The following is a 23,466-nucleotide window of genomic DNA, read 5'->3' as shown; positions in this document are numbered from 1 at the left end:
TGTGTGGGGGCAACAAATAAGTTCCAGATCACTGGAAGAATCCGCATCACGTTAGACCAATTCACAATCAGACTGGCAAGATGTCTCAGCTGTCGGCAATAAGCCTGAAAACCTCAGTTGGATCCCCAGAACCCGCACAAAAAAAGCCAAATCTAAGAGGAGTTGGAGGATGGGGAAAAGTTTGCTAAAAATACATTGTATGAGCCAGGTGGTAATGACATATGCCTTTAATTCAAGCACCTGGGAGGTGGTGGTGGTGGGGGGAAATCTCTGAGTTCAAGGCCAGCGTGGTCCACAGAGGGAGGTCCAGGACAGCCAGGAATACACAGGGAAATCCTGTGTCAAAAAATAAAATAAAATAAAAATAAGATAAGAATTACACTGTAATGGAAATCGTGAAAAATAAATACAAATATAAATAAATAAGAAACTAGACTCCACACACACATATCTGTGACCCAGTGCTCCTACAGGGAGAGAAATGGTAGACAGAGACAAGAGAATGCCCAGAAACTTAGTTGTCCAGCTAGCCTGGAGTAGGCTGCATAGCACACTGGGAGTGCTTGCCTCAATGGGGTGGAGGGAAGAACTAACTCCTCCCCAAAGTTGTCCTCTGACCCTCACACCTCCATACACACAACAGACACAAACAAAAACGCATGCATACTCACACACATGCATACACACATCTCACAATTAAGTAAAAAAAAAAAGAAAAAACACACACAGAACAAAATATGATTCACATTAATATTTTCACACTTAACATCATATAAAAGTATCTGTGTTGGGAAAACATCATCAATGACAACCTGAACGGCAATCAGCTCTTCACAGATTAATGTGAAGTCTACCTAGGCATTCATTTACAACATCATTTTCACTATACTTGAGAAGGTGAGATCACCCCATCTTTTACACTAAGGTACTGAAAATACTTTGTATCACACAGGCAATACACCAGATAATTTACTATAAATAGAAAGGTGCTGACATGGGCAATTTCAAACATAAACAATATTAAAGAATCATGCTTCATTTTTTAAAAGAAATGCCTTTATTCACTCTGAATCGCTACCAAATGAGATAACCCAATTTTAAATTCAGGAGAACTTTAACCTGGAATGTTTTGACTATGTATGTATTTTACAAACAGCCAGATGAGAATATGATCCAAAACATGGCCCCCTTCCTTGTAGCAAATAAATCCTTTCTTGTGTTATTCTAGTTCAGTAAACAGTTGCCTATTTTTACTCTGACTTAAAGGGCCAACGCCATACACAAGAACGCACACCACGAAAATGAAGGGCTCACTGCCCACTGTCTTTGTCTCAGGGGAGTCCTGGTATAAAGTCTGCCTGGTATGAAGGCTGCATGAAGACTCTGCCTAGCAAAGCTCTCACCTTCCAGACCCAGTACTAGTAATTCCTGACGTTATAGATTACTGTAATTCTCTATTTTGACAACAGCCTCATTTTGAATTTGCCCCAGTTGACTCTACCACTTCCACTACTCAACAGCTGGGTGTATACTTGGCAAGCCAGTCACACTGCGCGGAGGAGAGCACATGTGCTCTGCAAGCAAGGACGACAACAGAAACAAAAGTCAAAGTACCCTCTCTCCAGACCGGAACCTACAATGTGTTGAACGGCGCACTATTTCAGAAAACTGAACTTGGGAAGTTTTGCAAACTGGCACTCCCTATTCAAAGCAGACAATTCTTTTCTGATTAGATCAGCCCCTATAGCCAGCCATCGGGATCACAAGGACTATAATGAAGTCATCGTATTGGTCGCTGATGGGAAATCAGAACTGGCGTCCAAACACATCAGGAAACAAAGGGCTCTCCAGGTCTCCAGCTTTTCATCGAATACACTGGACAGCAAGCTTCTTTTCCTCTCCAAGACTAAGAGAAATTCAGAACATCTGTACAGCCAAATGCAATCTGATGACCTAAGCCTTTCAAAACCACAAAGAGTGAGGGAAACGCACACACACACACACACACACACACACACACACACACACACACCCTCTCGATTTCTGTCTGTGACATCTTGGGCAGAATGTCTTGAGAGATTTATGTTCGCGTGCATGACTGGCAGTCAGGCAACATTAGATGAAGTAGTGAGAGATGCACAGTGGCCTCATATACTTAATTTTCTGTTATTTACTGGCACAGACGAGACAAGCTTCTAAACAAGGTCTGTTTCCTTCAGACTGGCCTAAATCAGCATCCCAGCTATTTCTTTTTCAATCACCTGAAATTAACCCACTCATCACTCATGTTCAACTTGATCGGATTAAAAGCTGTATTTTCCCCCCAAGTATAAGACATATACATTGTAGTTCTTCTTAAGTTTTTTTTCCCCCCTAAAACTACACAGCTTCCAAGCCTATATTGCAATAGTTCTCAGTTTTAACTTCCTGGAGACAATCGAGGAAGAACATAATTTTAGATGGAAAACCAGAAGCAGATCTCAGTACATCACATATACAAGCAAATGCCCAGATATGGGCTAGCTTAAAATATCACTGCACTTGCTCAGAGTGGTATTATCCACAGTAGAGCTTTGGCACAAAGGAATTCCAGTTGTGTTTACAAGATGATACGCTAAGTCTAAGAATCCCAGTTACGGACTACATTCTAGAGAGGCATAAGGAAAACTCTGAGCTATAGGGAGCTTGAAAATTAAGTTAGCCAGCTTTAGATTTAGATTAGTAACAGAAAACGACCTGCATTTTTATTTAACTTACAGAAATCGAATTACGAACCCCAAAGCAAATATTCAGGAATTGCTCTTGGGTCCATCACATGAAACACTGCTATTCGCTATTAATATGTACCCACATCTGTGAGCCATCTTCACAAATATGTGACTGTGAATTGTCTCTGAAGTCGCAATAACATCGGTCTAGGCATAATTAAAAATGCATTTCAGGAGACATAAAGCCTCAACATGGGAAGGTACAATTTCTATTTTAGCTAGCGTATTTAACTTTGAAGTCAGAGCAATCCTAACACTTGGATATCCACGATGATCAAGTTGCCACAAAATTTCCTGAACCTAAACAATCAGCAGAAAAGTGTCTCAAAATAGACTTATTTACATTTAAATATACAACCAACTCTCTGATTATGATACGAAATAATTTTGGACTGCCTCAGAGTATAATCACAAGTGATAACTTTTTTTTTTTCAAATAACTACAATTTTTCGGGAAAATAATGTGTGCTCAATACAAGAACCTGTTTAGGTTGGCCAAGCCTATGCCAAGCAGGACCAGCCAGGCTTGGAAATCTCACAGAGAAGTAATGGCATCCACCCTCCCAGGAAGAATTATGGCTATGCTTGGTGCTTAAAAGCTTCTACAAAGGGAAAGAAAATGCAAAGTGCTTCTTGGAAACAGACCTCCCCCCGCCCTCCATTCCACCGCCTACCCTTAGGGCGGCTCCGAACCCTCTCCCCACCCAGCTCTGCTCTGGGGTACAGTATTTCATCCAGATCACCTGGCGGTGCCCAGGACTGGTTCGGCTGCTGTTTACTTGTGCCCACGCGGGGGTGGCTCTGATTTGGGAAAGGTAAAACGGTTCCCATGGGCCCTTCCCCACCACGCAGCCCATCACAGGGACCTCGTACCTTTGTACCTCTCCAGGACGTCCTCATAGGCCTGGAGGTACTCCTGCTCCTCCACGTACAGGTAGGCAGCAGGGGACAGGTACCCCGCCATGCCGGGGTCCGGGGGACTGGCCGCGCCCGTGGGCCCGCGACCCGGGAGGAGGCGTCAGAAAACCCAGGCTGGAGGAGCAGCGCGGCGGCAGGCCCGGGGCAGCGTCCCCAGGAAAGGCTTCGGGTGGCCGCGGGCGGTGGCGCGGAGCGGGGAGCCTCCTGACCCTGCGCCCCGGGCGGCGGCGCTGCGGAGGACAGCGCTGCCCCTCCGGGATGCGCCGCGCTTCTGCGGCATCTCCGGGCTGCGCCGCAGCCGCCCGACCGGGAGGAGGAGCAGCAGTGCTGGGCTCGGCACCGCCCTCCGGCCCGCCCACCGCCCGCTGCTGGTCCCAGTGCGGTTTCTATTTGGGACCCACAACAGGTGCGGGGGAAACAAAGCGCCGGGTCTTGTCCCTACTGAGGGGGCTGGAGGCTCTCCCCTAGGAAGGGGCATCGTCCATCGTGTTTTAAGTACTTTCCCCAGCCCATCTTAGGGCATCAGAGGACCAGGTCACTGTAACAGGGCACGGAGGGGACGGACCACGCGTCCTGGGGACGCCCGGACTTGGAGGCCTTTGGAGGCGGCAGGGCGCAGCAGGGCCTGACAGCGCCGCCAGGGTCAGAGCTGCTGTAGACCAGCCGGCGGCCCCTCCCTTCTGCCCCCCAGAGCCTGCCGGCGCATCTGCTGTTGCTCTAGCAGGAACTGTCCATTCACCAGTCCAGATTACTGTCACCTCCCTCCTCCCTCCTAGTATTCACTGCACATAACACCAGTATCCACTGAGCAAAGTGGATATGGTTCTCTTAAATTTGGTACGTCATATGCTAAAATAAGTAACTTTAAAGAACCCCAAGATGAACCAGCTGGTACCGGTACTAGGCATGTAAGTGGATGTTTTTCAAAACACTGACTGGATGGAATCTTGCATCCTCACTGTGCATCACCAGCAAGTAACTGATTCTTTTCATGGAGCAAGGAGGAGATGGTAACTAAATGAAGTTCCAGGTATAAACGGGTTTTTTAGTGTTGACTAGCACTATGCCCATGTCTGGAAAACAATCCACTCGTTAATAAGCATCTCAATAGATGACATTTCTCTCTAAATCTTCCATCACCTATTTCCTCCGTTCGTGTCTACTGGCCTCTCCCTACTTGACTCTTTCTTCTTTGTTGGTGTTTAATGTTGTGGAATTGGTACCATTTTCTATCAACTCTGTTTGAGGATGAAATATGCTTGAAAAGTGATTTCTATTAGAATCAGGGCAGGCAACTCCTCCTCCGCAACTGACCTGATTTTATTTCCCCAAACACAGCAAGACCTCACCTCTCTCCTCTAGCTTGGTCACTGGTCTATGATCTGAGTTAAACTGAATATGCCATTCATGTGGACATTGGTTTATGTCGTAACCTTGGGACAACTTCTCGAAATGAAGAGTTAGCAACGAGAACCCAAGGACCTCACCTCGTTCATACAGACAGGCCTCTCTGAATACACAGGAAGGCCACTGAGTCTTCATCAGAAATTGACACCCAGTTTTATGAATATAGTCGGCACATATTTTAGTGCTTTTAAAACTGTCCATTTAAAAGGCCAACCAGAAGGAACACAAGTATCTCTGGGATCCGGCTTTTGCCCCAAGCATTCTTGAAAACATAATAGTGGGTGGATATGCTAGTAATAACAGTACAATCCACAGGGAAGCAACAAGAGCCTGGCTTTGGAGTCAAGAGTGCCTGAACCAAGATCCTAACCGATGGTACTGGGGTGCTTCTACTCTATGACAAAATGTATGAACCGGGAAAAATCCAGTTCCTATTATATGGGGTGCCTGAGGACTCGTGAGGTGTATTTGTACCTGCTTAGAAGACACCTCACTATGCACATGTCTGTCACTTATTTATACAGCATTATCCATGTTGCAAAATGTTTTACGTTTCCTATTTCTATGTTACATGCCTCTATCCAATTTATCACCACAGTCATGACCCTTCAATTAAGAAACTAGAACTAAGAAAAGTTCAATAATTGTACAACTGAAACACAGCTAGAGATAGGCATGGTGGTGTACATCTATAACCCTGGCATTGGAGGGCTGGAGGCAAGGGGCTCAGGGTTCATGGTCAGCCTCGGCACACTGACAGGAGCTTGTGCTGAATGAGAACCTGCCTCCCGTGGAACAGCAGCAACAATCTCAATGGCAGTGGCAGAGGAGGAATTAAATCCAAACTCTCCTACATTCAGTCTGATCCTCCAGCTCAGGGTTCTCAAACCTTCCTAACGCTGCAGCCTTTCATACAGTCCCTCAAGTTGGAATATAACTGTATGTTAGGAATCATAATGTAAATACCTGACATGCAGGATATCTGATATGCAGCCCCTAAAGGGGTCTTGAACCACAGTTTAAGGACCACTGCTCCAATTAGCTAATCCTAACTTTTAAAATTCTCCTTTCAAAAAGCAACATTATCACTGAAGAACCCTATACCTTTACAGATAATTTCAAGATGGAAAACCCAACTGGCAATACCCTACAGCTAAGGACAGCAGATCTGTATCACTCACATATAAAACGCATTTATTCAGTAAGAGTTACAAAGCCCCCCTCCTTACCTATTGCTCAATCTCACAGCGATGCTCAGGAAGAGAAAGTGAATTCTTGTAACTGCAGATTTTAGTAAAACGGAGCCACAGTAAATATTAAAGTGCCCCCCTTTTTTTTTTTTCAATGCTATGCATCAAACCAAGGCCTTGGGCATCCAAGGCAAGTGTTCCACCACTGTGTAATCTATAGACAGAGATAAATAAAGTATCAAAAATATGTCACCTCACCAGTGGCTTCCAAAAACACAAACCTAACCACATTACTGAACTCCTTTAAAACCTTTCAGAGATCTGCCACTGTGTACTGCAGGAGCATCCCCAGGGGCTCAATACTACAGGCCCGCTGCAATGTGGTTTCTACCATTCCTTGCAATCCCTATGCTTAGCTACTTGCAGTTCACAGATAAACAAGTTCTCCATCTTTGTTCATGAAGCTCCATCCCTTTGAAGCAGCCTTTCCTGTCACCCTAAATCTACCATGCTCTTTTGATCTCAGATCAAGTGGTACTTCCTCTCAACACCCTTACAGGAGCCTCCCACATCTCCCTTCTCCCCAAGGTTAATTAGACTCCTACGGGTTCTTTTAATACTAGGTGCATGCAGCCATGACAGCTAATTCCTCAAAGCATGTTGTAACTGTCCGGCAACACATTGATTTGTCATATGAACTATGACTTTTTCAAGGCAGAACTGTGTTCTATTCTGTGTTTTACTGCAGAGGCCCAATAAGCATGTGTTAACTACACATGAGTTAAGTTATCCCGTAGTCCACGGGTCATTTCACAAACAACTCTACTTTAATGGCCTTAAAAAACATATACATTAAGCTCTTGCATCTTTTGCTGCTAAAATGCACATCCCAAACTTCTCACCATTCCTGAACTGCTCTCATCTTTCACCAGAAGTTAATTTCAAAGAAGAGCTGAGTTTCGAGAAGAATGTAAATAAAATGTGTTGTAAAGTTGGAAATGGAAGTTGTAGTGGCATGTTTTCAAGTCATCCTTATCACCTGGCTCCCTCAGACAAGCTAAACCCTCACTGCACTGGGTAAACAGTGGCCAATCTGATGTATAATATACCTGCATCTCCTAATTTAGGGACACAAGGGATTAAACAGACATTGTGGACTGGCCTCCAACTCTGTCCTCCATGTGGGATTATCATTCATGATTTGTATAGCAAACATGTAATTTACCAGTATTTTAAAAAGCAGTACTATGCCTCTACACCTCCATAGTGTTTGTTGTTCATTTTGTTTTACACCTTTGAAGGACTTGTGGGATTTTAGAAGCAGGTACTTGGAGGTCTCAGTAACCCACCTCAAACTCTGTGGACATTTCGCAATGAACAGCCCTGGCCTCGGGCCTCAGGCCCACAGCTCCCTCTGCACGTGGCTATCCCCAGTCCCTCCATGCCCCACAGTGCTCATTGAGGGCGGGGAGCAACTCCCGTGCATGGCATGTTCTGGTAACGTGTTCTGCAGTTTCTGTAATCACATCACCACTGACAAACACCTACCCTGCTTCTATCTCAAAAGCTCTTTCTCCACTCCACAAACAAAACATCCACCCCCGTGAAAACTACACAGTGTCGGGTGTGGTGGTGCACGACTTTGACCCCAGCATCCTAGAGGCAGAAGCCGCCTGCAGATCTCTTTAAGAGTTTGATGCCAGCCTGATAGACATAAAGAGTTCTAGGGCAGCCGGGCTATACAGTGAGCCCCTATCTCAAATAAATTAAATAAATAAATGCAAGCAAGAACACACACACACACACACACACACACAAAACCAGCAACAGAACTACACAGAACAGGCACCCTGTTTGGATGCCCTAGGCTTGCCACAGACCCAACAGCTTGCACACGCCTTCCCATCACCTATGTTCTTTTGCTGAGTCAAAAGTCTGGGTCTGGTAGTGCTGCTCCTCTCCTGGTGAGTGTGAGAGCTGCTGGGGGGGTGGGGGAGGGGTAGGCCTGATGACTAGACACTCACTGACAGGAGGGTAGTGAGAGCCAAGGCCCAAACCACCCCACTGTCTCCTGGCTCCCAGCTGCCACCCTTCCCTTCCTGCTCCACCCCTCCTCCTCCTCACAGGCTGAGTGACACCAGCCAGCATCTCACAACAGAAGCCAAAAGAAGCTCAGGGCTGTTGCCCCAGAAACCCTGTCTACAGAGTGAGTGGCCAGGCTGTTTGTTTGTCTTATAATCAAAAAGTCCCACTGGGGGACCCTTTGGAGACTCTGGGCTGCCGCGATGGCTGAAGACAAAGCCCAATTTTGCATTACCTGGGAAGCAAAAGCAACTAAGAGAACACAGCCCCCAACCCCTGCCTAATTACAAGTGGGGACAGGGGAGGGAAGGAGGCCTGAACATCTGGCCTCTGGCCTTTGGCCTTTGCAAATGAATCTCCAGAGACGCACCCAGTCCATCCTGCCCTATTACCATTTCCAAGAAGAAAAGGAAAAAAATAAGAAACTGTTAAAGGAACGCAGGACTGTCGGCCGGCCGGGAAGCCACGAGGCTCTCCTGGGGCCATACATATGCACAGGCACCACTGGGACTAGGCGGCCTGAAAGCTTTCCTTGGTGTTCTCAGTTTTCAGCTATGTAAAACAAGCTATCCTCTGGTTCCGCCTGTATGGCCAATGCAAGGGAACACCCCACCACACAGGGCAGAAAAACACTGGCATCTCGCATCTCCCCTGCATTAATTAACCCAGAGTACATGACGGCTCCTCACAAACACTAAGGACACAAAGCACCTATGGCCACATGATGCTTACAGAAAAGCTACATTAAAAAAAAAAAAAAAAAAAAAAAAAAAAGATTGCTGGGTTGTGCTCTGCATCCTAGGTACCAAAAACCATGAGACCTGAGTTAGACCTCCTTAGCTCAGCGGCCTTGGGTGCGCCGCGTGTGCGCATACACACACACACACACACACACACACACACACACACACACACACGAAAACAGGCTGTCCTACAGCTTCCCTCAAAACACTCCAGAAAGCCAGGTTGCCTTGAGGATTACTGTGCATCAACAGCAAAGTTGAACACACATACCTGTAAATATCTGCTTGCTTTTAGAATCTATCAATTCATCCAACCAGAAAGCAGAGCCAAACAGCTTAGTCACCAGTGCAGGCAGGCAAAGCGCTCCGTGAAGTAAACATGGTCATTTCCACCCCCACCTGAGACAAATTTCTACCCAGTGCATCAGCTTGCAGATACAGCACCCGGGAACAGATGGGTGAATTCCTGCCGCCCTGATCCCCACTCAGTCCCCTCCCCCACTTACCTGCGATCCGAAGCACAGCCCTCTCAGCCGGGTCCAGCACCGAGCCCCCTTGAATCTTTCTTTTGGACCTCTCATGTTTAGGTAAATTCCAGGGTAAGGTGTCTCCAGGAGCTGGAGATGCTGAGCCGGATTTCTGGCTGAAATCATCCTCATCAGAAAAATCCGCAGAGGACGACATAGAGCAGCGGTAGGACGCGTTCCCGGAGCTCTACGGAGGATGACACAGGAAAAGCATTAGCGACAGAACGCTCACAAATGATCCTCGCTCACAAACCAAACCATCATCGATTACGGTAACTCTGCCCTCTCCCCACCTCCAAACTGCTCTGTCCCCCAGAGAACACACACACAAATGAAAATGAAACGAACTCCAGGGCTCACCATAGTTTCTTGGCCAAATCTGCTCCAACAGAAACAGTAAGCAAGCAGTTCCGATACGTGAAGACCAGAAGGAAGAAGTCTGTGGCCTGCGCTACAGCCACCAGCTCAACAAATGACTGGCCCAACAATGAAGCCCGAATCAACAGCCTTCCTGCGACCAATCCACAGTATCTGGCTCCCCCACCAGGTCAGGAGAAACATTTTCCACCGCTAGCCTTCTGGTTAATTCATTAATGCAACTAAGTTTAAGTCTCAAAAACAAAGCACAAACGCAGGATGTTGGGTTCCACCTCCTTTCCGTCTCAAGCCGCCTGGTCGCGGGAACCTCCTTTTAACCAGTTTGGAGCCCTGTGTCCTCTTTATTCAATTTTCTGCATGAGGCTTAAAGCAGGTTCCCAGAAAAGGGCGAAGGGGGTGGGGGCGGGCTGATTCTGAGAAGAGCCTTTTCTTAAGACCGGGAGAACACAAAAGCCTGTTTTCAAAAGCTGAAGGCAACGCCAATAAACAAACATCTGAACTCGGTTTAGAGTTCTTGAGATAGTTTAAACTTCCAGCAGGGAACAGCCGCCAATAATGCAAATGAGAAGGGCACAGTGCAGTGACAGGAAGCTGAGTTCTTCTCAACTGCAGCCATCACACAGTAAGATGAGTATCAGACTTTCACCAAAAAATACTTCTCCTGAAGGTTATTCCTCCCAGATTCAGCAGGAGCTTGGTGCCCTCCAGCTCATATTTTTCACAAAAAGGCACACAGACAGAGTCATTCTTTCTTTCTGTTTGTTTTGGTTTTGGTTTTCTGGATTGTGTATGTGACTATTTGGACAAACCTGCCAGCTCAGGCAGGAAAAGATTTCTGCACTGTGGACTGGATTAAAAATTCTAAAGATTATGGAAGGGAAGTCTTCATTTGCTCCTTTGCTGAGGCTCATGGTGAAGATGCCAAACTATCAAACTTGAAAGTTGTAGCTATGAAATCCCAAGCAGCAAGCTGCAGGCAGAAATCAGCTCAGAAAATACTGGGAACTGCAGCACCAATGGGCTGTGTGGGCAGCATCCAACGTACTCAGACTGGGCTTGTGGGACAGACTATAACCGCATCAGGACCACCGACCTTACCTCCATCCATTCAAGCCACAGCTGTTCATGGTCAAAGTTACTACTGTAAAAGTTCATCCCTCCCTACACAATGAGACATGCCAAGATTTATTTAATTTACTTTCACTTTCCTAGTAATAGCAAGACAGTAAGGAAACTTGAGGAAAGCAAATGAGTAAACATGACTTTCTGTATATTAAACGACAGTCCATGGAAGCTATGTGTGTGGCATTTGGCTGTTATCAACCCAATTTCTTTCCCCAAGCTTTTCTGAAAATTCAACTTGAGTCATCTGAGGTTTGCTGTTGGTGGGATATAGAGGAAATGGTGACATTCTGAAGGGCTTTTAGGGGGTATTGGGGTCCTTTGGTTGCCTTGTGTTCCTCAAAATGGCTTCCTACTTGTCCTTTCTCAAGGCCATCCTTTATCTTTGAGGTTGTGTTTCTGCACTGTTTTAGTGAGAACAGTAATCTGTTGGTCTGTCCTGGGCTGGGAGGAATAACTGTTCCTTTCCAAAAAGCACTGGTTATTGATTTTTCCAGAGTAAAATTTTTTTAATGGTTAGAGTCTCAGCTGACTGAACGACAAAATGTGATTTATGCCACGACACCAACACTATTAATCACCTACAGCCAGATGGGAACAGTTACTACCCTGGACCCAAGGGTGTCGACTGGCACAGCCTCTAATCTGGCCATGTCATTGATAACTAGATAAGAGAGGACAGTAAGAAAAATAATCAAGGCCACATCTTTCAACAGTTTACTACAGGGACATACAGACCACACACATTTATATCAGACATGTTTATAGACAATAATGTCCCTTCTTGTCTACAGGGTTCAAAGGCCTTTTAAGTTAGAGTATTACACTTTTCCCCAAACACACACACACAAACACACACACACACACACACACACACACACACGTCACTTTTAGAACTGGAGGGACACTCTAGAAAATTAAAGCCTATTCGAGAGCTGAAAATTGAGACTATATTCAAAGGAAGCTACTTCAAAGTGGAGAGCTCATACAAATTTTTATATTGCTTATTGATCTGTAATGATTTGCCAAATTGTGTCACTATCTTGGGGCTGGAGAGAATAGTATGAGAACACTACTGTGTTTTATTTGTTGGAGAAAAGCAAACAGCTCTCTGACCCAGACGCTAGAGCTTGACCTTTGATAAGGTTTAAAACAGTAGGCTCCTATGAGCATCAAACGCCTCGGGTTCCTATTTTTTATTCTGCTGGTTGTCTAAAGATTGACTCCTATCAAAATGCAAATATCCATGTCCACCCACAGGGGATTCGTTAAATATACTGTATCTATCCCGTGGGCTACTCTGCAGTATGTAACCAAAAATGTTGATCTACATTTAACAAAGAGGAAATAATTCATACATAACGAAACCTTTAAAACCCATACACATATGTGCACCCGCTGCATGTATAAAAAAGACAGATGGTATATTACTATTAAACAGTGCTTGTCTCTGGGCAGTGACAAAGATTAACACGTTTCCTTTGCTTCTTGCCATTTTTAAATGCAAACAAATTAAAGAAATCATCCAAAGGAAATGTCCAGAGAAAATGTCAGACATGGAAACTATGTTTGGGGATCATGAGTATCACTGCAAAGTGAATGGAGCCCACTCAAGCCTCCTTCCAGAGCAAAATAAACAATTACTCGGAAACCACATTAGCAAATGCATAGGATTCTCTGGCCTCCTGACCCTGGGGTTAGGACTCCAATTCACACCACCCTCTGTCATCACCATTTGCTGATAACAAGGGAAATAGGAACTAGTTCGCCAGAAAGGGAAAGGGCATTTGGGTTGTGAAGGCAAAGCTGACATTTTTTCGCTCCCCCAGCCCCTCACCCCATGGATGTGCACTCTGTACTGTATAACCAGAACAAATAAGAACATTAGGCTCTGATCAACCAAACGACCCTGCATCTGGTCTTCTACAACCTGGGGTATTCAACCAATTTTATCAATCAAATTAGATCACTAAGACTCACTCTAACTTTCCTGACAGCCAGTTCGTTTACATGGTACAAAAACATCCTAATGCTGAGATAACTGCATGATGTGGCATGTTTAAATAACAATAATTTTTAAATTGAAGCCCCAGGACAGGATCTGTGACATGGACAGCGAGACTGCCTAACTGGATATGGCCTGGACTGCTCAGCCAGGTCTGTGAGAAACTGCCAGGAAATTGCCTTGGCACTGGGTACCTTCTAAAGGCAACGGGAAACAAGCCCAAAGATAAGGCTTTTGTTAAAAGACCCAGACATTCAGAGTCCCACAGGTTGAAGAATATACTCTCACTGGACCATGAACTCATCATCTATCCACATGTCTATTTATGAATGCTTCAGATTAATTAAAAAAATAAAAGAAGCCTTACACAAATTTTGATTATGGGCCATTTTACAAGATGGCTGTCCTAGACAGACAAAAGGGGCCACCAAATGTGTGTGTGTGTATGTGTGTGTGTGTGTGTGTGTGAGAGAGAGAGAGAGAGAGAGAGAGAAAGATGAACCTTGATTGAACTCTGCATTCTTTAAAAAGAAGGAAAAAAGGAGAGAAAGAAGAAGAAAAGAAAAAGAGCTAAAAACACTTCCTAGGAAGAACTGGGGAAAATCTAAAGACGATTCATGGTGGCTTGTCAGATATATTAGGACTGTGACTTTCTAAGCTGTGGCAGTGATGTCTGTTTATTTTTAATTGAATTAAACAGAACTAGTCACTCTAATGGTAGAATGACTACTCTTGTTTCAGGGGAGGGTTCCAGACAAAGAACTGAAGGCAATATGTAGTGAAGACTTTGGTTGCCCTTTGTGGAGAGGGAGGTTAGGGGCTGAACCCAGAGTGTAGCCCTTGTGAGACAAGTACTCAACCACTGAGCTACATCCTCAATACTTAGTTCTTTTGGGGGGGGGCAGAATTTCACTCAGTCTGGCTTTGGCTTAGCCAAGTTTAGTGTGCTCTCCAAACCCATGATCATCCTGTCTCAGACCCCAAATGCTGGGATTACAAGCATCTGACACCACATCCTCCGGTTCTTTCTCACAAGTAAGTATCAAAGATTAGCTAGCTACCTCTTGTTTCAAGGTTTACAAGTGACATCCCTTTCATAAAGCTACATTTTGTTTATTATCCACCCACGGTATCCACCCATGGGTGAAGGCTTCCGTTGATTATGTATCCTGGCTAGCGTGTATACTGAACAGGGGATGGCAAAATTAACTGAAGCTCCCATTAAAATCATAGCTTCAAATTCAAGACAGTCTTAGCTGGCTTCCTGCTTAACCAGCATATTCCACCCAGACGCATCGTTTACTGGGTGACCATAATCAGGGACTAGATTAAACATTTCACTCATTGGCTGATCATCTGAAACAACAACCCAAAACAGAAGCAGGTTTTAGGGAACGTGAACTTCTTACACACATCCATTCTATCAGCACAAGGCAGAGCCAAGACTTCTACTTTGCACCTGTTGACGGCAAGCCTGGGTTCTTGGCCACACAGTACCCATGTACTAGATGAAACAGAACATGCTCAAGTCCTTCAGAGATCTCTCCATGTATTCGCAGGGCATGAAAGAAGTAGTTTGTGGTCATCTTGGACTATATAGCAAGAATTACCTCAAAGGACGAAGGTATGGAAATACCAACATCAAGGGCTAGTTTGTATTTACGTATCTACGAAGGGACTTTTTGCAGGAAGAACATTTTAAATAATTTACCAAAGAGAAAAGCAAACATCTCTGGAAGTAACCCCACAAAACAAAAAACAAATCAGGACCACACACTAACATACTCAGACACTTCTGTAAGCAGACAATACTTAGTCTTACGTTTTATGGTGATGTTTGTTTATGTCAGCCAGTTAAAAAAAAAATATGTCTTACCTATCTATAGGCTCCTTCCTTGAGGGAATCTGAAAGCTGCCAGAAAGGATAAAATAGCAGACTTACAAGTAAGTATCTAACCTTAGAAATTCAGCTTAAAATGTATCTTCTGGGAATACTATGGAAACACTCATTCAAGGAAGTCAATTTCATGGGAATGCTGGAATCTAACTGGACCCCGGAACTGCAACATGGCACACCTCCGGGGGAACACTACCCAGTTGCCAGGGGCTGGCAAAGGTTGATGGAGGAGTACTTGGACCAGCCTGGCAGTTTTCAAAAGCAAACTAATGGCAAATATTTAACACTAAGGAGACTTCATATGAAAATTCATGTGTGGGACATATGCACTTTCTTTCCATTTTGATACAGTCTTCACCTCGCCCTCTTCCTTTTATTATGACACATTAGTATGAGACCCCTGTCATCAATTCAGAGATGGCGGTACCCCTGTATTCAAAGAGTAAAGGAAAGCGAAAGGGAGGGCGGAGGGAGGCACAATGCTAACTAATGGAATGGGAATGACAGTGTTGTTTTGGTTTTGGTTTGGTTTGTTTTTTTTTTTTAAGACAGGGTTTCTTTGTATAACAGCTCTGGCAGTCCTGGAACTCGCTCTGTAGACCAGGCAGGCAGATCCACTCTGCCTCTGAGTGCGGGGATTAAAGACCTGCACCACCACTGCTTGGCATCAAAGTGCGTTTCGTAAGATGAGAACTATAGCGGCATAGACAGAAAAAGGCTAAAAGGAGACAGCTGTGGAATATTTTGGTTAAGTGGCTATCCAACAAACACCAGGTGACATCAGATTTCTCTTAAGTGCTGAGTCAATCTCCTCAGAATATAAATGTCTTATATTCCCGGGAAATGTTAGAACTGTATGAGACTACAGATGATGGCTGTGGTTCCCGGGGAATCTCACCTGACACCCACTGGCTTCCTGCTGGTTTGATTTTACCTGCATTTACCCACCTACCTACTCAATGTCATGAGAGAGGCTTTGATTCTAAGAACTTCATTTCCAGGATGTGGCTATGGTTCCCGTTAGAAAGAACACATATGGGCTATGGTCTTATCTGGTGTAGACCCTGAGGCATAAAAGCAGAGGCCACGCCCCATCTGCCATCTATGCTGTCTTGTAGAATTTGAATTGGTGTAGTTAGGGCACAGTGAATATTGCACAGCAGCCATGGGGGGAAGCTCAGCCTAGCTGGGATGCTGAACACTAGGCCAGTCCAACCACACATCACCACCATCAACCGCCCTGGGCACTCATTCTAAATCCCTTCACTAATATGTAGTTTCTCCGTGAGGTCTGCCAGTCAGATCAACTCAGAGATCCGGCAAGAACAACGGCGGCTGGCTCGAAGCCTCCAAGGGACCTGTAGCGCTACGGTGACTGACCCATGGCAAGCTGCTGCTTCCAGAAGCCGCAACAGTCACAGCATGCTGCTGACAGCCTCGCTGGACCACTCCGTCCTTCCTTTGTCCTTTCCTCATACGCAACAGAGAACAAAGCACATAAACCGTTTTGTACACTGTCACCTTTCTCACGAGAGTTGTATCTCGGACGATAATGGGTGTGTTATGTTTCCATTAGTTGTGTAGCAACTTGTGAACCATGATATTATTATGCTTTAAAAACACCATAAACTAACAGGCTAGGTGGTGGTGGTGCACTCCTTTGATCTCGGCACTGGGGGGGGGGTAGGCGGGGGTTGAGGGGGGAGGCAGAGGCAGGTGGATCTCTGTGAGTTCCAGGCCAGCCTGGTCTACAAAGAGAATTCCAGGACAGGCTCCAAAGCTACACAGAGAAACACTGTCTCAAAACAAAACAAAACAAACAAACAAAAAAACCCAACAAAATAACAATATTTCTTCTGACCTCTTATTGTCTAAAAGCACAATGATCCCACTGTGTTTAGAGAGCAAATTCACTAGCTCATTCACAGCGCCCACAGCCCAGCCCTGCTCACTTTCAGTCCTCTGCTCTTAGGCTTGCTCTGGCCCTCCTTGCTTGTTCATAACATGCATGGATGAGCTGCCGGAATCCCAGCCCCCCCCACCTCACCCCCTCCCAGCTGCCCCCCTGACCCTGAATGTTGTCTGTTTTGGTTTTAGCCCCCTGTTCTCATCAAGGGGTTTCTAGCTGGTGTAATGCTTCCTCTAACAATAACATAAGCGTAGAATGTGTCAAAACACATGAGGACTGATGAGCTCACAGAGTGTGGCACAGGTTCAGGCAAGACCGTAGGTCGGGTGCCGAGAGGCCTCAGAAGGTACTTGCACTTGTCAGGCTCCTGCAAAGGGGACATTCGTGTTCTCTATGGAGTCTCACTGGATATACAGAGCACACTTAAGGGCAGGCCCCATGCCCAGCAGTAGATGCCCAACGCAAAAAGAACTCAACGGTATTTTTGTAGACTTTTCGTCTCTGTCACTTTGCTTGGACCTCTCTCTCTCTCTCTCTCTCTCTCTCTCTCTCTCTCTCTCTCTCTCTCTCTCCTTGGACTTAATGGCATTTTGCTTGTGTATTATGGCTTTTGATTGTGCGTGTGTTTTTATGGGTTTTGTTTATGTGCGTGTTTCCTGTATTTTTTCTTTGCTGTTTTTACTGCTTTTGTTTTTTGTTTTTGTTTTGGGTTTCTTTGTCTCCTAAAGAGAGAGAAAAGGTAGACATGAGAGTTGGGTGGGTGAAGAAGGGAAGGAAATGTGGGAGGAGTTGGAGAAGGGGAAACTGTAATCAGAATGTATTATAAGAAAAAATTATTTCTTCTCTTTTCTTCCCCCCCATCCCCCCACAGGGTTTCTTAGAGTACTTTGGCTGTCCTGGAACTCCATTTGTAGAGCAGGCTGGCCTCGAACTCACAGACATTCCCCCTGCCTCTGCCTCCAAAGTGCTGGGATTAAAGATGTATGCCAAGACCACCTGGTCATATGAAAATAATTTATTTTCAATTAAGAAAAAAATGTGTGGCAGCATCAGGAGGGAGGGGGGAGGAAGGGAAGGGGGAGGGAGGGAGGGGGAGGGAGGAGGAAGGGAGGGGGGAGGAAGGGAGGGGGGAGGAAGGGAGGGGCAGCATCAGGAGGGAGGGAGGGAGAGAGGGAGGGAGGGGGGAGGGAGAGGGGAGGGGGAGGGAGGGAGGGGGGAGGGAGAGGGGAGGGGGAGGGAGGGAGGGGGGAGGGAGGGGGGAGGGAGGGAGGAAGGGAGGGGGAGGGAGGGAGGGGGAGGGAGAGAGGGAGGGAGGGAGGGAGGGAACTTTATCAGAAAGACAAACCCTGCCCGGAACGAATGAAAAGCTGTTCACTTGTGTCCCACCCTGCCCTCTCCCCTGAACTGGCCCTGTGTGCATAATGAAAAGGTGTGGTTTGGCGAGGCCACAGCACCCAGTTTTTGGTGAAACGTAAGCGCAGATATTGTTCTTTCATCATTTAAACCAGCATACATCAAGTATAGCAAGTGGTTCTCCTCAACTAATCAGAAGGATGCCTCATGGACACATACTCAGGTTTCCAGAAGTTTCCTGAGGACTGCAACACAGATGTCCTGTGTTTTTAGCATGATGCAAACAGAGGTTGACCTCGAGACCAACTGTTAAACCAGTTCTCATCTGAATTTCCAGGCTGCTAGCCTGTCCCACAAATTTCAGCTATGCCAATCCCACAATCTTTTAGGCTAACTTCTTAAAATAAGTAAGTCTGTGGATGCTTGTTTGTGCATATGAACACTGTGTGCTTCATAACCAGCATATCTGACTGGTTTCTCTGATGGGCTGAACCTGGACAACTGGCTACCCTAGGATATCCATCAGGTGTTTAGAACTCTGATGGGAGATGTCATTCTGTAAATACGTTTCTCTTATTGGATAATAAAATAAAGCATTGTTGGCCAATAGGAAAGCAAAATAGGCGGGACTAGGAGACAAGGAGGATTCTGGAAGAGGTAGGAGGAGATTCAAGATGTAGGGACTTGACAGAGCAGAGGTCTGAATCCTCTCTCCTGTAAGATAACGCCACGTGGAAACACTTAGATCGCTAGAAATGCATTAATATTTAAGACAGAGCTAGCCAATAAGAAACGCTAGTGATAGGCCAACAGCTTTATAGCTAATACAGCGTCTCTGTGTGTTATTTGGGGCTGACGTGGCTGTGGGATCAGGCTGGTGGGAAAATCTGCTCATAGAGAAGCACCATCACTTGTTCCCGCTCCTATTTTTCCATTTAGACAGACTTCGGGGTCCTCTACCCGCCTGCATTAAGAAGCCACAGTGCTCCATCGCCTTAATTAACTCTCACAAGGGGGGAGTGAGGACAATCACAACCTTCACTGGATATTAGGCAGTATCAGAGTGATACAATGAGCCTCCAATAAAGCACAACACTCAGTATGCTTTACAGCGTTTCATTTAAAGATTAAAAGACCCAGGCAAAGAACTTGGAATATCAATGACTATTGAAAAGGCACTTTCAGGGCAACATGATTTACCAAAAACTAGATGCTATGGCCTCAGCAAAGAAACACACACCAACCTTCATTCCACAAAATAATGATTTTCCAACGCAGAGTTTTGAAATATCTCCCTTCATATGACATTTCATAGTATGGCCTTTATTCCAGAAATAACAATTCATTCTTTACATGCACAGCTTTTATTCCTAATCAAATACTAAGAAATCTGAGTCATTCGTATTTGAGTGAGGTCATCAGACCATATCCTGGAAAAAAATACCTCGATAGAAAGAAAGGGAACTGAGCCTTGCTGAAGTAAAGGGAAAAGAAAAAATGTTGCCTACTTCACAATTTCCCCTAGAGATATTTTTCACCAACACTGAGACAGAATTTATGTCAGTCCTTCTTTCCTATCAGAAACCCAGGCTGGCTCAAGTCAGGAACTACAGAAGTCAGGGTGTGTGTGCGGCCTAGAGCACTAACTCTGGATCTGGGAGTGAACATCTACCCTCCAGCTCTCCTCCCCCACCCCATCCCCCGCCCCCACATCATCATCTCCTTTCCCCAGACCCAGGAACTGCAGCCTGATCTTCTTACCTGCCCCTCCAGCTCTCCAGGGACAACATGATCTGATGTCGCCTGACAGACGCAGATCATCTGCCTCCACACACTGGTGCCACCCTGTCTGAACTACCCCATTAGAGTCCCTCTTCCCGTGCTCCCCCAATGTGTGACAGACAGGCTTGTGAAGGGCACACACTGGTAAGAGTGGCAAATAAGGCCTGGGTATGCATCTGAAGTAATTAGTAACTCGTCAGCAATTCCCTCCAAAGAGGAGGTGTGAACCATCTGCAAGGAGTTAAAGGAAGAAAGGGCAAGGGAAATACAATGTCTTGTATTATAAACCACTTGCTTTATAAACTCTTCTCATTAAGTTAAAGTTCTTCCTGCAGGAATGGAAACCACGGGGAGGATTCTGGGAAGTGTTAAAAAGTGTGACAGGAAGAAGAAGGGCTGTAATCCAGGGTGCTTCCAGGGTTCCCACTCCCAATTCTGACTCATACTAGCCATGTGACTCTGCTACATATCGTAACTCACAAAAATATCTGTGAACCTTGGACTACTCATCTCACAATGAGAACAATGTCTCCCGTCAGAGGCGTGATGCAGATCAGATTAATATATCCAAGTGTTAAGATCAACTCTGGCATACGATGGGACGCTTTCAAGGGTACCTGTCATTCGCCTTTTAAAAGCTGTGCCACAGCTTCATCAAGCACTCCTACCCTTTCAGCTGTATAGCCATAAACCAACTCCTAGGCCACTGGGGCCGCTGGCCCTGTTACGTGTCACACAGGGACAATGCGCACACATGAGGTACACCGTGGGCACTCAGCAGGTAAGAGCCACACTCTTCTTCCAACTCGTGTCTAACAGTCCTCACAGAAGCTGGACTGAATCTTTAAAACATAGTTAAAACGGCAGCCCTGTCTGGTCAGAAGCCACCCAAGCCCCGCCCAGGATACACAGCCCACGGTGGGCTGGCGCCACTAAAATGAACAAGTATGTGATGGGGAGGTGGGAAGTGATGAGCATGCGCTAGGGAGAGAGGCAGACCGGAGGGAGACGTGATGGTGGTGACAGCTGAGGTCTACACGCTGCCACCGCCCAGGAGGAGCGCTGGCGGGATGGTGGACAACAGCCTGGAGCTTATTCAGATGCAGACTCAGCCCCCTAACCTGCCGCCCAGCTGAGGGATCGATCCCCTTGGCTCTGGGCAACGAAGGAGGCCTGAGGTGAGGAAAGGTTCACTTTCGGGTTTGGACCTCCTAGAAGGGCAGCCATTGGTCCGCGATAACACGGGAGGGGGGGGGGGCTGTAGGTGTTGGTGGTTCCTGCTTCTGACCCAGGACGGATGCAGTCGGTGCCACTGGTAATGCCTTGGTGATGTCGGTCAGACATGCTGATGTGAGTGGCATGTGTACCATCTGAGACCACGGTGAGGCTCGTGGTCCACGCAGTCACTGAGGGCCACGAGTGGATCAGTGGTCCCGATATGGCCAAGGGTCGTGTTGATGTCTGTTGCCCCGCGTATTAGCATGGAAACCCATGTGGATTCAGGCTGCCACCTGATTCCACGTTAATGTTCATGGGTGGGGAAGGCGGAGGCCCTGCCCCTGTCCCAGCACTTGGGGCTCTCTCCTCAGCAGATGGCTTCTGGTACAAATGCTAGCTGAGAAAGACTCAACCTCCCTTTCGGGGGGTGGGAGGGTGCCTGGCCACTAGGACTCTGACCATGTTACAGTGAGTGTGGAAAACACACAATGAACTTTGGGGAGGAGGGTAGGCCATGGAGGAGGGGGACAGACATGGGAAGACTAGAAGGTGAGCATGATGGGGCACAAGATATGAGACTCCCAAATAACCAATTAAAAAATATCGTTAAAAAAAATGTAACTAAAACGAATTCGTAATCATTCATATGCTAAAACCCTTCTATGACTTCCCATTTCACTGGGGGAGATCCAAGACCTGTTCTGCTACACACAAGGCCTTGGGATCCATCCTGAAAGACCTGGTCAAGTGTTAATTTTAATGAAACATTTAACCTAACCCCTTCTGCTTCAATCTACCCCCCCAACCCCCGCTGTGCTTACCCTACCTGGCACTTTACATATTCCCTTCTTACTCTGCCCTCACTATCTGTCCCTCACTCAAGATTAACTCCCCAGCCACAGCAGCTCCTACCACTCAGATGTTACTTGTGGAATCGGAAAATGGTGGTGAATTAATTCTTCAAAAGCACCTACACTGCCCCAAACATGGTGAATGCTCGCTAAATGTTGGCTTCATCCGCAGGAGTCAGATTCCTCCAGTTTGTGTTTCGTTTCCTCTCATCTCACAATCTTTGCTGCTACATCTGGCCCAAGTTTGTCCTGAGCAGGGGGCTTAAAGCATAACCTCACACTGTCTGCCCACTTCACACCCCAGGGCTCTTAGTCATCAGCTTCTGGCATGCTCGAATGCTCCCATGGATTACGGTTAAATGCAGAGTCTGGCAGAGCTGCGTGCTTCCCCAAGGCGCAGACTCACCACGTATTGGCAAAGGGACTTTGAAACTCTGAACAGGCTACTAAGGCATTTTGAATTTTGGTTTTCTCATGTAGGAGGCCATCTACCAGTTAAGATTAGACAAACTAATTCGTTACTGACTAACCCAGTGCCAAACTCTGCGAAGTATTTACTAAATGCCGGCTGTCCCGCATCCAATAGAAATGCTGCCAGCACGATGAGATGAGAATGCCATCTCTCTCAGTCTCGATTCTAGATAGCTCTGGAGCTTCAGGAGCTAATACGGCTTCCAAAAGGTCTCTGAATTAAAAACCAGGAAACAGCGGGGCGTTGGTGGAGCACGCCTTTAATCCCAGCAGAGGCAGGCCGATCTTTGTGAGTTCGAGGCCAGCCTGGTCTACAGCTCGAGTTTCAGGACAGGCTCCAAAACAAATCAGAGAAACCCTGTCTCGAAAACCAAAACAGATCAACAAACAAACAAACAAAAAACCAGGAAACAATGTGGTCGCTTCCTTATACAAAGCAGCGCTCTCGCGTAAGAAAAGGCTGCTTTTCACTTCTTTAGTAACCAGAGCCACCTTCCTCTCATACTGCCTGACCCCTTCACTCTAATCAACAGAAAAATTTGCCTGGACTCATAGTGATTGCCACGCCACTAGAAATAAATTTAAGATAGCTGTGTTTGCCTGCTCAATGCTCCTATAAATGTCAAAGATGATTAGGTGATTTTTCTAATATAAAATGTCTGAGTTTTATAAGATAATTTTGAATGTGGCAAGGTCATTTCTTTTTATAAGGCATGAAATTAGAATATATATGTTTTAATGTACAGATATAAGAAAACCAGGTATGTTTAGCTAAACACAGTAGGAGAACAGGAAAATGACGTGTGCAGAAGAAAGTGGTCTTGTCACACTATGGGGCATCGCTG

General features: G+C 46.0%; 1 protein-coding gene across 1 annotated transcript in view; it reads right to left on the bottom strand.

The window, feature by feature from the left end:
* Dst (dystonin) overlaps window positions 1–23,466 on the bottom strand; it is a 348,777-nt gene that overhangs the window by 269,234 nt on the left and 56,077 nt on the right. The window contains exon 4 of the mRNA XM_051204361.1: window positions 9,615–9,822. Within this exon, the coding sequence (XP_051060318.1) occupies window positions 9,615–9,822 (208 nt within the window). The remainder of the gene's footprint in view (window positions 1–9,614; window positions 9,823–23,466) is intronic.

The sequence above is a fragment of the Phodopus roborovskii genome, unplaced genomic scaffold (assembly GCF_943737965.1).
Source record: "Phodopus roborovskii unplaced genomic scaffold, PHOROB, whole genome shotgun sequence".
Lineage (NCBI taxonomy): Eukaryota > Metazoa > Chordata > Mammalia > Rodentia > Cricetidae > Phodopus > Phodopus roborovskii.
This window is presented reverse-complemented; position numbering and strand designations above follow the sequence as displayed.